Raw genomic sequence first — 16,975 nt, 5'->3', positions numbered from 1 at the left:
TCAGTCCATCCCCAGAGGCTCTGCCTCTCTGTCCCAGCAACCGCTGCAAACCTCGGAGGGACCGTAGCCAGACAGTCCCGCTTCTCCCGTTTGAGTCTGGGTCCCTAGAGACTCGCCCGGATCTGTAGCCCAGAGTCTGAGACTCCCTCCTGATTGAAAACGACAACCGCGCCCTCAGCCACCAGCCCGCTTTGCGCGCACACCACCGTACCTTTAAATTTTCCACAATGCGCCTCCTCTGAGCCTCGGAATGCTGTTGTTTTTCCTTCTAGTTGAAGAGTCTCTCCTCAGCCAGCCTTCCTGTGGTTCTGGTTGATGTCCGTTCCGTCTTTTAGTTGTATTTTTGAAGTGGTTGTTTGCGGCAGCAGTCTCCGGTGTTTACCTATGCCGCCATCTTCGATTCTCAACAACTCAAAATCTAAACTGTTATTTGTGAAAATGTAATCTACACTAATAAAAGAGAAACACGGTAATTGGCGTACGACCGCTACCCTTTTCATTGGCTAATCAGTGAGTATATGCAAATTAACTGTCAGCCAAGATGGCAGCTAATTTGCATGCAGGCAGGTTGGGCCAGCTTGAGCTATCATCCCGCCCCCGTGGCGCCTAAGCCCCAATGCCAGCCAGGACCCCAGTGTGCAGCTTTGAGTGGCGGGGTGGGGATGGGGGGCTTGGCGGCTCAAACAGCCACCTAAACCATGCCCCCAGCCGGGACCCCTGTGTGCGACCTGGGCGCGGGAGGGCTTGGCGGTGCGAACAAGCGGCCTAAACCACGCCCCCAACTGCCCTGTGTGCGGCCTGGGCGGCGGGGGCTTGGCGGTGCGAACAAACTGCCTAAACCACGCCCCCAGCGGGGACCCGTTTGCGACCTGGGCGGAGGGGGTGGGGGTGCCTTGGCGGTGCGAACAAGCGGCCTAAACCACGCCCCCAGCCGGGTCCCCTGTGTGTGGCCCTAGGCGGGCGGGGCCTCCGCAGCTGCAGTATTTGGACCCAGGCCCCCAGCCTGCCCTGGGCTCAGCTCAAAGAGGGGCTGGGGACCGGGGGTTTACTAAACTTTCCTGGAGCTGCTCCCCACACCCTAGCCCCTGCCCCAGAACCACACTGCCCGCAGCAAGGCTCCAGACAGCTTCCTGACAGGTGGGTGGCGGGAGAGCTGAGTAGAGCAGGGCTGCAGGGAGCCAGGGAAGGGCTGGGCCGCAGGAGCCAAGCTCCTGGGAGTCTGAGGAGAGAGCTTGAAGGTAGAGGAACCTTTGGCAAAGCCCCTGCCAGGAGCCGCGGCCATGGGGTCTGCAGGCGCGCGCACAGGCCTCCGCCTGATGGGCGATCCTGGGCAAGCGCCATGGCTTGGGGGAAGCAGCTGGCCAGCAGGCGGGCGGCCCAAGGAGCGCAGAGCGGCGCCAAGGTGGGGTGCACTAGTGGGGGCTCAGGCCTGGGCAGGGTGCTGGCGGGCAGGGATCTGCCTCGCCTGCAGAGAGTGAGGTTCTGTATTGGCCCCAATAGGCAGGAAACAAGAGGCGATGACTGCAGGGATGACTGCAGGCGTGGAAGGACGCCCAGGCGGAGGGGCACAGACTCGCAGCCCTGAGGCGGGGTGGAGGGGTGGCACCACCTCAGTGGAGGAGCGCCCCATGCTGGGTACCCCACTGCGGCGGTTTGGTGAAGCTCCCGGTGCTGACCGGGCCTCCCCGCGGCCCGCACACTTGAGAGGCCAGGACTCCTGCTCCTGCCTTGGCCCCAAAACTAAGCCTGCGCCCGCCCCGCCCCCAGTTCTCGCCCACCCCATGGGGGTGCACACCTGCACAGTGAGTGCAAGCCTACCACCTGCTCCCCAGAAGGGGGGGCAGTAAAGAATGGGGGTGGGGCGGGGGAGAGGAAAGAATGTGGAGCATCCATGATGAAGAGGTGCTGGAGAATGAGGCTTGGAAGCCTCTTGGGGAGGTTTGTTCTGTTTGCCCTGGCTGTCCCTTAGGAAAGGCGGAGAGCCGGCTGTGAGGGCTCCCTGCGCGAGGAGTCCAGTTCCATAACCAACTGGAATTGGCCTCAGTTTCCTGCTCCGTAAAATGTGTTAAGCGTGTCCCAGTGCCTTCACTGAGCTTTGAGGGCCAATTGAGATACTATATAAAGAAAATAAGGGAAGACCTGAGAAAGAAAAGGAAGGTCAAGCAACACAAAAGAAAGGTTGGAAGGAACCTGTAAACCTATTGTCACTTAAATAGGGACTAGAGTCAACAGTGTTGTAATGATGGTATGAAGCCAGATGGGTACTGGAAGTATCAGGGAACACTTTGTAAAGTATATGGTTGTCTAACCACTATTCTGTAACTAATAAACCTGAAACTAATACAAAATGATATTGAATGTAAAGAAATGAAAATAGGAGTGAAATTTTTCTAAATTTCAAAGTTTAAATAAAGGCTGTAAAGGAAGGAAGGGGAGAATACAAATAGTGTTTTTCATTTTACCACTTTATTGTCTTTTCAGCCAAGGGCACATGCCTGGATTGTGGGCTCGGTCCCCAGTAGGGGGCGTGCAGGAAGCAGCTGATCATTGATGTTTCTATCTCTCTATCCTTCTCCCTTCCTCCCTGAAATCAATAAAAACATTTTAAAAAGTAAAAAAAAAAAAAACCCTAGCCGGTTTGGCTCAGTGGCCTGTAGCATGAAGGGTCCCACGTTCGATTCCAGTCAAGGGTATGTACCTCGGTTGCAGGCTTGATCCCCGGATCTGGTTGGGGCACATTCAAGAGGCAATGAATGGATATGAGGTGTCTCTCTCATGTCATGTTTCTCTCTGTCTCTCCCCCTCCCCTCCACTCTCTCTAAAAATCAATGGAAAAATATCTTCGGGTGAGGATTAACAAAAAAATAATAAAAATTAAAACTATGAAGTTCAATTCTTTAGCATGAAAATTCTTTTTTCTTTCTTTCTTTCTTTTTAGAATGTCAGGCCACAAACCATTCTCAGTGCCAACGATTCTGAGCACTGAGCGTAGAAATAGCCCCTTCCTCTGTGCCCGGGCGTCACAGGTGCAGCAATATATTTTTATTGATTTCAGAGAGTAAGGGAGAGGGAGAGAGAGACAGAAACATCAATGATAAGACGGAATTGTAACCTCTTGGTTCATTGGTCAACACTCAACCACTGAGCCACACTGGCAGGGCTAGCATGAAAATTCTTAATCACTTCTTGGCCTTTTGACTATTCTCTTACTACACAGGCAAAATGATGCTATTTCTTATCATCAAAATCAATCATCTACTGCAATATCACATACCATACATTATGGTTTAAAAGAGAACAGTAGATTCTTTTCCTAATACTGTAATTAAGTTTTTAACAAACATTTATTTGAGGGATTAATAAAAAATGAATTTCTCAAACTAAGGAGTTCAGTTACCAGAATTCACTTTAACTAGGTTATTTAACATTTTGTTAGCCTAATGATGTCCCTCCCACAAGCTGCAGTGGCAACTGCACACACTGAGAGCTCTCTTTCAGAAACCACATACAGGCATAGGAAAACAAAATGGCGTATCGCCAATGTAGTCCCAATGAAGCTGCAATGTAATTAGAAAATATGCCATCCTATCTAATAATAGACAAACATGGTAATTTACCGTACCTCCAACACGCTTCCCATTGGCTAATCAGGACGATATGCAAATTAACTGCCAACCAAGATGGCGGCCGGTAGCCAGGCAGCTGAAGCGAAGAGGAGGCTTGCTTGCTCCAGTGATGGAGGAAGCCAAGGTTCCCCACCTGCCGCTGCCGGCCTCTGAGCTGCACTCTAAGAAACAATGTTGCAATTATAGAAGCTAAACAAACCCCAGAAACCTGCTTTCAGCCAGCTGGGCCTCAGAGCTGGAGCTGCAACAGTTTCAATTATAGAAGCCAAACAAACCCAGATACCTGCTTTCAGCAGCCGAGGTCTCAGAGCTGGAGCCAAGCCTCAGAGCTAAAGGCAGCTCTCAGTTCCAGTGACAGCCATAGAAGGTAAATAAAACCCAGAATAAAAAATAAAAAAAAGGAGAGGTTGGGAGCTTCAGTCACCCGCCAGCCTGAAAACGGCCCTCAGCCCCTCACCCAGACTGGCCAGGCACCCCAGTGGGGACCCCCACCCTGAAGAGGGTGTGACCAGCTGCAAACAGCCATCATCCCCTCATCCAGGCTGGCCAGGCACCCAAGCGGGACCCCCATCCTGATCCGGGACACCCTTCAGGGCAAACCAGCCGGCCCCCACCCGTGCACCAGGCCTCTATCCTATATAGTAAAAGGGTAATATGCAAACTGACCCTAACAGCAGAATGACTGGGAATGACTGGTCACTATGACACACACTGACCACCAGAGGGCAGATGCTCAATGCAGGAGCTGCCCTCTGGTGGTCAGGGCGCTCTCACATGGGAGGAGCTCTGCTCAGCCACAAGCCAGGCTGATGGCTGCCAGTACAGCGGTGGTGGTGGGAGCCTCTCCTGCCTCCTCAGTAGCGCTAAGGATGTCCGACTGCAGCTTAGGTCTGCTCCCCGCTGGCAAGTGGACATCCCCCGAGGGCTGCCGGGCTGCCAGAGGGATGTCTCATTGCCACCTTAGGCCGAATCCCCCGGGGAGCAGGCCTAAGCCAGCAGGTCGTCATCCCCCGAGGGGTCCCAGACTGCAAGAGGGCACAGGCCGGGCTGAGGGACGCCCCCCTCTAGTATGGTGATATAATCAAACCATGTTTTATTGACTTAACTGCTGACCCCATATGCTTGAGGTGACTGGCAAAAAAGAAAAAGAAAAAAGCTTTGCCCAACTTGGCTTATGTTCTCATGGCACTTGTAATTAGTGACCATGGTCCTCATACTTGTATTACCATTATCACTGACCACAATGCTTACCTGGGGAAAACTGAAATTTCAGGGTTTTCGAAACAACTAGTACAAGGCTTTCTTTCCTTTTCTAAATTCTTATTTCATACCTACACCCCAAACTAAGATAGGCAAAAGACCCCAAAGGAGTTGCCAGACTAAATGCTTGTGTTCTCCATCCCTCAAATTCATATGTTGAAATTTAATCCCTAATTCAGTCGCATTTAGAGGTGAGATCTTTGTGAGGTAACATACGTGTCCTTATAAAAGAGACTCCAGGGAGGTCCCCTGCCTCTCCCGCCATTTGAGGACACAGAGGAAACAGGACATGAGTGCTCCTGTAGACACTGTATCTACAGGTAACTTTATCTTGAACTCCCTGGTCTCTAGACTGTGAGAAACAAATTTCTATTATTTATAAGCTGTGATCTTTTATTATAGAAGCCCAAATGGACTAAAACAGAAATGGGGGGAGTGGGGAGTGGAAATCCCACCTAACCCACAGTCTTTCATGTAGATTAATCCAAATCTTACAAGGCAACACTAGACAGAGAAGTCAGTGTGAAAAGGGTCATGTCTTTCCTGCTCAATTAGCATTCAGTCTCATATGGTTTTCAATTCCTGGTTTGAGTATGTTTCTGGAGAAGTGAAAATCTTGAATCAAACTAATCATCTGCTTTTTAACACGCACATATTCCCATTCGACATAAAGAACACTTTAAAAACAAAAATCCAAAGGTTACATGTGCTATGATTCCATTTATGTAACAGTCTTGAAATGGACAAGAGTATCATAATAGAGGACAAATCAATGGTTGTCAAGGGTTAGAGTTTGAAGCAGGTGTTATATAAAAGGTTGGTATTTTCTTTGTGGTGATGGAGCAGTTCTATATTCTGACAGTGGTGATTACATCAATCTACACATGATAAATTTTCTTAGACTATACACACATACACACAAACTGGTGAAATTCAAACAAAGACTGTAGTTTAGTAAATACTGCTGTGCTAGTGTCAATTTTTTGGTTTTGATAACGTACTATGATTATATAAGACTTCACTGGGGAAAACTAGGTGAAGGGTCCATGGAAACTCTATTTACTGTCTTTGCAACTTCTTATACTTAAATTATATCAAAATAAAGGGTCCATAAAAAGCCTATCTTTTGGGTTAATTGTTTGTTCACAATACAAGAAATTAAACTAATTATAAGTTTTGCAACATTCTTCAAAAATTTTAAATTAAAATAAAAAATTGAATAGACCAAGATTTTTGTAATAAAGTAAAGAACATATTCCATGAGACAAAAGTACTCATTAAATTAGACAACCTTCTTTGTACATGATGCTTTACGATAGATATATCTATTTTAGGGGGACTAATTATCCACTGAAACCATCACAAAAATCATATTAGTTGTTCCAGTTTTGTTCATACATATAAACATTATTCAAAACAAGTATTTTACTTCACACCCCCTTTCATAGAAGCATAACTATGAGAAAGTACTGCAAGAGATTTTGGTACCACTAAAGATACTTTACTGGATTTAATCAGTTTGAGCAACTTTTTACACAAATTTAAATAAACAGATGTACAAAGTTTATTAGAAGAAACACAAAATCAAGGATCATAACAGAATATAAACTGTTTTTACAAGTTAACAAAAGCAAAAACATAAATTCAAAACAAATTCTTCAATAATTAGAAGTAACTGAACGAAACAGTGAATAGAATGTGGTGCTACCTTAATAATATATTGAGACTTGATATGATTTCTTATTTTTAATGATTTCCCTTTTCAATCAAAGGGAATGTGGTGATAATCCAATCAGAAAGAAAAACCTAGAATTTAAAAAGTTTTTTTCATTAAGCAAATAAGTGCCAGACTTTCACACAAAAAATAACTATTTAAAAATAATTATATTAAATATTGTACACACATATTTTTAAAATTCACTATCCTTTCCAGATACTCACGTACAATTTATTGCTCTAGGCCTGAGTTAATATGAGAAAACTACTGGGCTTCAACTAACAAGAGTCCTATGGCAGGGATAAGATGATTATTATAATACTAGAGGCCCAGTACACAAATTTGTGCACTGGAGGGGTGTGTGTGTGTGTGTGTGTGTGTGTGTGTCCCTCAGTCCAGCTTGTGCCCTCTCACAGTCCGGGAGCCCCACAATCGATCTCCCCAAAGAGGTAGGCCCTGCCCACCTGCTGCAGCCCACTGGTCGGTGGCCTGGGCCTCCCTCTTCGGGGCAATCATGGAGTCCCCCAATTGATCGATCGCACCACTGGCCAGTGGCCTGGACCTCCCTCTGCAGGGCGATCATGGGGCGATAGCAGGGCCCCGGAACAATTGCATTGCACCTGCCTTGGCTGGCCTGGCACCAGTGGGTGTCATAGCGTGGTCATCCAAATGGTCATCGGATGGTCATTCTGTTCAGCCGTTCGGTCAATTTGCATATTATGCTTTTGTTATTATAAATGATACTTTTTTCAACCTTTACATTCACTGAAGTATATATCAATTTAGAAAAAAATGACTTAATTTTTTTAAAAAATATATCTTATAGATTTTTTAGAGAGGAAGGGAGAGGGATAGAGAGAGTTAGAAACATCGATGAGAAAAAAACATCGATCAGCTGCCTCCTGCACAACCCCTACTGGGGATGTGCCCACAACCAACGTACATGCCCTTGACTGGAATCGAACCTGGGGCCCTTCAGTCCACAGGCTGACGCTCTATCCACTAAGCCAAACCGGTTTGGGCTTAATTTTTAATAAATTATCTCAATGGCCTCAACTAAGCAAGCTGACTAGACAGTATGGGTTTCGTGTAAGGCAGGGGTCCTCAAACTTTTTAAACAGGGGGCCAGTTCACTGTCCCTCAGACCGTTGGAGGGCCAGACTATAGTTTAAAAAAAAAAAACTATGAACAAATTCCTATGCACACTGCACATATCTTATTTTGAAGTAAAAAAGCAAAACGGGAACAAATACAATATTCGTATTTGCATGTGGCCCGCGGGCCGTAGTTTGAGGACCCCTGGTGTAAGGCCACTGTTGTTTGGCATCCAATCCCCCCTTTTTAGATTACTCTAATTTTCCTTTGAAAACTATCCAGGGGTGAGAATATAACTTGGTCCTGGTGATCTGATTTAAAAATGACTGAATCAAAGATGAGCAAGAATCAAGCCAAGCTAAAGACAGCCAGCCTTGTGACTAGCAACAATGTGCTCTTTCCTTTGGGGCTACTGATTTGGTTGAATGCAAACCTTGAGCTATCATGTAGAATGTTAGATTGAGAATGAATTTAACTGTGAAGAAATCAAGAGACAGGGATGAGAAAAACAGATTTTTGGAGTCATGGAAATACCTAGATGCAATAATGCTGGGGTCCAACCCCAGCAGGTCCAGGGGTTCCCCAAGGTGTGGACGGAGTCGGCGAAGAAGGAATGACACGGAGACAGCCTTCAGTTGATCAGCAGCCTAGTCAGGACCTCTAGCCAGGATCTCCAGCCAAAGTTCTGGTTAGGATCTGATGTTTATTGTCTTGTTACATCTGTATTTATACCAGTCGATTTTAATCCTATCAATTTCTATTGCAAAGGTTAGGGCGTTTCTTATCTCCATTCCAGGGAGTAAAGATTATGTAGCTTAAGCATGACTGTTTGTAGTTAAAGTGATTAACTACCCGCCTGGCACTTAGTTAAGGGGTTGTATCCCCTCCCTAACCTCAGGGAAAAATCCCCACCTGGGGAAACAACCTTTCTCTGAGAGGTGACCTTGGTTAAAACACATGGCACTAAGGAGAGCAAACATATTAAGAACAATATGCTATATATGCCAGGTCCCTTGAAACATATGCTGTGCAGATGTTTCTTTCCTGCAGCAACTGTGTCAAGCAGCAAGGATGGACCGGCTTCTGGCACAATAATACTGAAGCTTTAAGATTACATAAAGTTTTCTTTAAAAAATCCCCTGGTCATTTCCTATTAAGTCATGACTAATACAATTTACTGGATAATCTCTAAATTATTCACAACTACAAATCCCATGAGTATAAGTTTTAAAAATATTCTTGAAGTAAAATAATCTATTGTTAACTAAAATATCTATACTAAAAGTGTTTAAAGATTAATCATGTGGATGAAAAAGAGGAGTCCTATGGAAAGTAATCTCACAGGGTGATCAGATCATAAATTGCTAACAGGGAAGTCACGGTGGGTAGTCATGCCCAGACATATAACATTTTAGTAAAAGTTTTATCTTTGCCTTAAGCAATCCCTGCCCACTGTTTCTGTGCATCTACATTAGCACACCTTTGAAATATGCACCCTTAAGCATTTAGTATTCTAAAATTGTGAGTAGCATACAAATTACCTTTATAAAGCTAGAGGAAAAAAACCTAATCTCTATGTATAAAAGCCTAAGCGACTGAACGACCAAACAACTAGTCGATAGGTCACTATGACGCACACTGACCACCAGGGGGCAGATGCTCAACGTAGGAGCTTCCCCCTGATGGTCAGTGTGCTCCCACAGCCAACCTCCTGCAGTCCCTCACCCCGGCCAGCCAACCTCCCATAGCCCCAATTGGCCCTGATCGCAGGCCAGGCCAAGGGACCCCACCTGTGAATGAATTTGTACACCGGGCCTCCAGTTTAATTATATAGTTACGCCTTTTAAATAGTATCTGCCTGGCATATTATCTAACAAATCATAGTCAGTATTTGATAAATGTTTGATGAATAAACTATAGCAGACAGGTTGAATGTGAGTGGGCACAGTACATAACAACAAAGATCTTAAAATGTAGTATAATGTAGATCAAGCTTGTCAAACTCAGGGCCTGCAGGCCCCATGCAGCCCACAATGAATATTTTTGCAGCCCAGCCAATATAACGGTATATAAGGAACATTTTAATAAAAATTTCATAACTTAATTTTTACAATATCCTGTTATACATAATTATTAATAAACTAGAACGTTTACTAATGACTGATTACTATAATCGTGTTGCATTCATTTCCCTTACGCACCTTATGTGCAGGCACACCATTTCTCTCCATTAATACTAGCAGTGAATATTTTAGCAGCTGATTGCCGCATCATTAGTTTTGGACTGACTTGTTTGGTGTGCACAACAGGAAATATTTCGCTTTCAGAGAACAAGAAAAATAGGTTTATTTGAGTTACACTTATTAATTTGTGCAGTTATTCAGTGTCTGGTAAGTTAATGTTCAAGAAAAAATATTAATTTTTATTAAAATGTTCTATTATTTTATGTTAAGGATTACTCCTTTATTTCAGCCCTTTGTATTCAGCATGTCTCTATCGAAATAAACCTACATTTCTATGAAAATTGAAGCTTTTGTTTTTTTTGCGGCCCACATCAACTTAAACCTTGTTTATTTGGCCGGTGTTAGCCTTTGAGTTTCACATGCTTGATGTCGATCTTAAAATGTAGAAGAATTGAAAAGTTAAAAAGGTTCCTTTCATGTCTCAGGAGGAAATAATCCTATTCCATAAAAGTAAACATCCTGTCTCTTAATGACTTTCTTTTCCTTCTACATAAATTATTAAGCCGCTGGTGATTTAATCAAAGCCGTCTTTTCCCCTCTCAATTGCCCCCTCCTTATTTGATGCTCACTTGAGACTCCCAGCCATTACCCTAGTCCAGAGTCTTCCCTGACACTGTCCAAGACTAAGTTTATTATCTTCTCCAACATTATAAACTCTGCGTCAGCTTCAAAATCTCAGGAATCCTCTAATATTCTAATGCTAAAATGCTCATAACCATTTCAACACCAAACAGTGCTATATTATCTCTATAATGCTCACTGCTACCATCCTAGACCACACGTACTGCCACAGTTCCACTCTTTCAAGCCCTACAAATTTCATCAAGGCGAGGAGCACAAAACTTGGTATTTCTTAAATTCACGTGTTCTTCCTGTGTGGTCATTCTGGTGAACTTAGCCATGTGTTTATATTGTTTCCTTATTACCAAGCTAAATGATTTCACACGGTCAACAAAGCCTGTCAACAGATAAGGGTTCCTACAATACTAGGATTGCAAACCCAGGGTAACAAATTCAACTAGCATTTTCAGTTATCACCCTTCCTCTAATCCCGCAGAACTTGAAACGGCAGGAAAGAATGATGGATGAGCAAAAGGGAAAGGAAACGCAAAAGCGCAGAGGCGGGGACTTCACTTCCGATTGCCACGCAACACGAAAAAACCCTAAGGTCCCTCCGGCTCTTTCGCAATCTACGAGATAAAGGCCGTATCGGACTCCAAGCCCAAGGACAAAGACACAAAAAAGAAACTGCTCTGAAGAAACAGACCCTTGCTGGTTCAGAACTCACCTGTTAGAAGCGGCGTGGACGGCGCCATCTCGTCCCGGAAAGAGAAAACTATACACTTGGGTCAGAGTTTACGAGGGCCAAACCCGGCCTCTACACGTCCACTCCGGCGTGGGCACGGCAACTTAGTATTTCCGGGGTCACCAGCCTCGGGGCCAATTCACTTCCGTTTGGAGCCTGTAGCAGCGAAGGAGCCTCAAGGCGCACGCGCAGCTCTGGGGGTGTGTGTGTGGGCGGGGGGAACACATTTTTACAGAACTTGGGAGGGCTGGGCCAGGGCCCCTGTGCCCGCCTTCACCCTCCCTCTCCCGCTTCTGCCGGTGGGGCCCGCACTTCCGCGGGGCGGAGTTCTCCCAGTGCTGACGTTGGCAGCCGAACCGAAGTAGTTCGAGCTGACGGGTTACGAGGTCCACTTGTTTCGTTTCTTCCTCTTTCACTCCACGCTCCCGGCGGCGGCGGCCGCGTTTCGAGCCTCTTCCGGGCCTGCTGTCCTCCCGCGCTCCAGCCTCGCTCGCCGGCGCGCCCAGGTTCCCAGGCAGCCGGCGGCCCACGCCCGCCTGCGCTCAGCACCGCGTTTGCAGCTCACAGGCCCAACCTAGCGCCCGCCTGAGAACCTCCCGGTTCCCGCGGCGCGGCACCGGGAGCGGGGCGTCGCAGCGGTCCGAGGGGGGAGCGAACGAGGCCAAGGGGTGGTTTGGGTTAGTGGTGGCGCCGCGAAGATGGTCGCCAAACAGCGGATCCGTATGGCTAACGAGAAGCACAGCAAGAATATCACCCAGCGCGGCAACGTAGCCAAGACCTCGGTAAGGAAAGAGCGGACGCGCCTCTGTGCTGCAGCCGGAGCTGAGGCCCGAGTCTAGGGCCGCGTCGAGTCCTCCCCAGACCCGGCCGGCTGTGGGGGCCCGAGGCCGCGAGCTGGACACTATAAGTTGGGGGTTCGGGGAAGGGGGTGCCGGAGCTGGGCGGCTCGGGAACGGAGGAGAGACTCCGCTGTGGGAGTCCTGGGTCGCAGTGGATTTTTGCATTTGAAACGGTGGGTTTTCCTTTTTGCAGAGAAATGCTCCCGAAGAGAAGGCGTCTGTAGGACCTTGGTTATTGGCTCTCTTCATTTTTGTTGTTTGTGGTTCTGGTAAGTGCTCTGGGGGCCACGTCGGGTGGGAAGTGGGATGACGGGTTTAGGATGACGTGGTGACCTCTCAGTGGTGAGTCTGAACCGCGTAGTTCTCTACCCACCTGCCGCGCGCTCTACATAATTCTCTTTCATCCGAACAAATTTACTTGTCCCACATATGCACAGAGGGTGATGCTCCAGAAACTTCTCCCAGCTTGACTTGTGCCCACAGGATACTAGAAAAGGAGGTCGTCAGGTTCTTAGTAATGATCAAGCTGGAAGAAATGTAGAGCAGAACAAACAACGAAAACATCTCAGAGAAGGAAATAGGATGGTTTGCTATTCCATTATCAATTCCTTTGCAAAAAGAAAGAAACTTGAACATTATGTACATATGGATGTTCTAACTTAATTTAACATGTCCCAGAATCTAACATCTTATTTCAAAAGCTGGGTATATTTTAGGGTAAAGCTAGTGCGAAGAACTGATTCACTATAGAAGAAACGTGGCAATTTAATATGTGACAAATGGTTTTAGATTAATAAAAGAAACATTTGACATATGGTAGAAAAATTCGTTGTCGGGGCAGCCTGCTGTTAGCTATAGATTCTTGCCTCTGCAAATGCATTACAGAATATCATTTATTATATAAGCTGTTGATATTGAAGTACATGTTTCTGCATTTCAAATTTTGACATTCTAACTTTATTGGGGTTTCTTTTAAACATTTCACTTTGCCTGTCTCCTAAACTTACCAGTTGGAAGCTTTCCTGATAAATGGCCAAGAGCCAAGCAATTTATATAACCTAAAGATGATTGAATTTCAGCCTTGTGAGAATGAGGAAACATGCATGTTACAGGCCAGGCCTTCAGAGGACATGTAATATCTAGTGATAAACCAAAATAATTCTGTGCTTGAAAAACCTGTTTGCTTTGGTACTTTAAGTTCTTTCTGAAATGCTATTGTCAAACTCTCTGGGACATTTAAATAGAAAACTCAGAAGCTGAGATTTTAAAAAATAACTTAATGGACATTTGTTTTTTTATGGTAGGCCTGTCTTCATTTCTTATTATAATGAAGTTACATAGCATTTGCAAGTTACTTAAGGGTACCCTACCTTAACATTGCGTACCACATAGAAATCTCTAAGACATACGCCAGGGACCGTAAGTTTTTGGGCAAACTGCACGTTATTTAAATCATCATAACTACAGATCATAATGCACTTTAGGTGTTGTTTTTCAATAATTATAACATTTTTATTTACAAAAACAATTAAAGTTTCTAGTACTTTAGGGGCTATGTGTTCGGACCATAGGTTCAAGCTTACAACCCAGCCGTTGGCTATGATTGTGCTGGGAGGGCCCTGCCCTCCAGCTGGGACTTACACGTGGCAGTGAGAGGACCCTGTCCTTTCATTAGTCCGAGGCTTAAACCTGGCCAAAACACTGTAACCGCGCCCCACAGTGGACAAGACAGTGTGTTGACATCTAAGAACACTCGTGAGCGGTCCTTAACAGATGGCGCGCGCAAAACACGAGAAAACTCCTGAGCGGTACGCAATGTGTTAATAAATATTTGCCCCTTGCCAGACCATTTTATTCAAAGCATGTTTTAATATTTGCTCTTTCTCTTTACAGCAATTTTCCAGATTATTCAAAGTATCAGGATGGGCATGTGAAGAGCCTGACCTTAAGATGTTTCCATTCTCCTGTGAATTTTAACTTGAACTCATTCCCGATGTTTGATACCCTGGGTAAAAACAATTCAGTAAATCATCCTGCCTCAGAATGACTTTTCATATCATCATTCATGTGTCATTCCAAGGTTTTTTCACAAGTCATTCCAAATTTTCTAGTTCATACCACAGTGCCTTGCAAAAGCACCACATGAATAAAGCAATAAAATTTGATTGTTAAGCTACCATAGCGGACCCTACTTATTCAGTCATTAAAGAGTAAGTTTTTTAATGTGGTTATTAAAACAGTATACAGTATAGGTAATTAGATTAAGTCTGTGTGGACAGGGTCTAGATTTTGTTAACTCTAATGAGTACATGCAGTTAGCTTAATTTAAAATTTGGAATCTTATGGTTTTTACATAGCTAGGCACTTATTACAATATCTTGAATTGAAAGCACACTCCCATATAGGGTCATGGACCTGTACTGTAATAAGGTGCTTATAAATGGAACAACTATACAGTTAGCCTAGTTTTCCCACAATCTATAGCACCTAGGAAATTCTAAAAGCTTCTAAACGCCTAATGTAAAAGGAGATGCTTATAGCCATGTTTACTTTAATATTATTTCTGGTACACTACCTTGGATTTTGCATGAGTGAATATACTAACCTGAGATGCCATAAGAAAACAACTTGGTTGAGCATTTTGTAATTTAGTCACTTCAGTTTCACTAAAACCTATCATGGTGGAGTATAGTCAGGGAAGGTTTGTTTATCTCACCAGTGATTTCATCAGAATTACTTTAATGTATCAAAAGGGTCTACTATGGTAGACAGAGTCTAAGAGGAAAAACACAACTAAAAATGGATGCCTCATCAGGACATACTATTGAGCCCAATGTGCCATAAGACATCTTAGCATGTTATTAGCACTTTTAACATCAAAAAGGCACAACAACTAAAAAGTTACACCTAGTTTGGAAATGTTTTTTCTAGATTTATGATTAAAATTGTTGGGGTTCTAGATACATCAGACTAATGTATCATCTGGAATTAAATGGATTTACTGATAAGGGATCAGTCCTTAGTTTTCCCTTTGTTGTATAATTTTATAGGTTATGATCAGACTTCCATTGTAATGGTAAGGGGGAGTAGGAAGGCAGATTTGGGGTTTTCTGGTACTGTTAAAAACTGAAAGTATTGGCTATTTAAATACTTAGCCATAACTTGATGAAAAAAACCTGAGAGATGTCTGTTAATTGGAAAGAAAGCTGCTTGTTTGCTTTGTTTAATTGCCTCAGGATATTTCTTTTAAAATAAGCTGTTTTAAAAGGAACAGAAGGGAAATCTGCTACTTTGTCTATACTCAGTGTGACCTTCAGAGAGAGCTTCTGATGCCCCAAGGTATGGGAGAGAGTGTGGGAGGGGAGTGGTAAGGCTTGTCAGGAATTTGACTACTCTAGAATAGGAAAAGAATCAGCTGACCTGGGGCCAGCAGGTTTTATCTTCATTGTTACCTGCCTTTCTCACCCAGGAAGTCAACTCCTATACTTGTTTCCCTCTTTGAAACAAGTATCTTGGTTAATTCTATTTTATTGTAACTTTTAAAATGAAAGTTATTGTTCTAAGTTCATAGCAGGTGCCTTATTCTTTGCTTTGAGTCAAACCATTCCATATCAGAATTTCCCTTGGTGTATCATAGGTAATTGACTTTAAGATGGTGGTGATGTCTTTTAATATACAATGTCTATTAATTTGACTGTTAAATTGCTATAGCTAGCAACCATTTTACATATGTAAAGTTGCATTCCCTTTGTATTTCATGTGTAATTTTCCAATTGAGTGCATTTTATATTAAGGATGGATTATGCATGTTTGGGTCAATGAAAGCTATGTCTTATTTGATTTGTTCTTTAAAAATAAAAGTTCCCTGGATATTTTATGCCTTCTAAAAGAAAATGATTTTACAGAGTTCCATTTTTTTTTTTTTTAATAAGAATTTGTTTGAACCAAATTGATGCATGCTGGAAACCAAGATCACAAGTGCTCTCCAGAGTTCTTATCTGAGTGTATATTTTACAATTAATAGAAAATGATTTTAAAGACTGCCTAGTATTATGTTGTACTTGAGATAAAACAAATAGTACCCAAATGCACGGATTTGGGAATAGGTAGCAAGAAAAATATATAAAAACACAATGAATTAAATACTTCCCCACCTAGGATTTACCCTTATCTCATGTTTATCCAAGTCTGATTCAAGGAAGAAGCACGGTTCTTTTTAACTCCCTTTCCTAATTGAATTTTTTAAAAGCATATCTTTATTGATTTCAAAGAGGAAGAGAGAGAGAAACATCAATGATGAGAGAGAATCATTGATCAGCTGCCTCCTGCACGCCTCCCACTGGGGATGGAGCCCACATCCTGGGCATGTGCCCTGACCGGAATCGAACTGTGACCTCCTGGTTCATAGGTTGACCCTCAACCACTGAGCCGCCGCTGGCCGGGCTCCCAATTGAATTTTATGTGTCATCTAATTTTGAGCACAGTATGAGAGTAAATGCTTTGTTGCAGTTGTCTACATAATCCAATTACTCTTTGTAATTTAGCTACAACATTTCAAAGAGTTGTCAGGATTTCATTGTATCTGTTGAGTTGTATATAATGCTCAAAATAATTGAGTGAGCTTCCAGATTAAGTAAAAGATTTTCATTGTAACAGGATACACTGTAATGGGCTTTTGACTTACATTAAAGAAATATGTATACTCAAGTGCAAAGCATCCTTTACAGATAAATAAAAAAATTCATGATTCTTCTTACCAAGTTTTGTTGGTACAAAGAACTACCATATTGTGCTGGATTATGTTCTTGGAGGTTCAACAAACTTATTGTGCGTTAGCACCTGTAAAATGTAGAATATCATCAAATTTTATAAATTGTTCTGAAGTTTGA

General features: G+C 43.7%; 2 protein-coding genes and 1 non-coding gene across 8 annotated transcripts in view; 1 reads left to right on the top strand and 2 right to left on the bottom strand.

Moving 5' to 3' along the window:
- Nucleotides 1-11,332, bottom strand: part of EIF2A (eukaryotic translation initiation factor 2A) — a 72,358-nt gene extending 61,026 nt beyond the window's left edge. For 3 of the 6 annotated variants that reach the window (XM_070405965.1, XM_070405966.1, XM_070405969.1), the window contains exon 1: nt 11,230-11,332. In XM_070405965.1, coding sequence (XP_070262066.1) covers nt 11,230-11,257 — 28 coding nt within the window. In that variant the 5' untranslated portion in view covers nt 11,258-11,332. The remainder of the gene's footprint in view (nt 1-11,229) is intronic. The other 3 variants (XM_070405967.1, XM_070405968.1, XM_070405970.1) reach the window with 1 other exon arrangement.
- On the bottom strand, nt 2,938-3,060 carry LOC139004701 (small nucleolar RNA SNORA43). The gene has a single exon (XR_011470542.1). It is a non-coding gene; the product is annotated as a small nucleolar RNA SNORA43 (small nucleolar RNA).
- Nucleotides 11,333-11,586: 254 nt separating the features above from the next.
- On the top strand, nt 11,587-15,961 carry SERP1 (stress associated endoplasmic reticulum protein 1). Its single transcript, XM_070405963.1, has 3 exons — nt 11,587-12,029; nt 12,280-12,355; nt 13,980-15,961. Exons 1-3 carry the CDS (start codon nt 11,946-11,948, stop codon nt 14,018-14,020), a joined length of 201 nt encoding a protein of 66 aa, XP_070262064.1. The 5' UTR covers nt 11,587-11,945; the 3' UTR covers nt 14,021-15,961.
- The last annotated feature ends 1,014 nt before the right edge of the window (nt 15,962-16,975 follow it).

The sequence above is a fragment of the Myotis yumanensis genome, unplaced genomic scaffold (assembly GCF_028538775.1).
Source record: "Myotis yumanensis isolate MYYU_CA2020_CCGP unplaced genomic scaffold, mMyoYum1.0.hap1 SCAF_2, whole genome shotgun sequence".
NCBI classification, from domain to species: Eukaryota; Metazoa; Chordata; class Mammalia; order Chiroptera; family Vespertilionidae; genus Myotis; species Myotis yumanensis.
The sequence above is the reverse complement of the archived record's forward strand: the minus strand, read 5'-3'. Positions and strand labels throughout refer to the sequence as shown.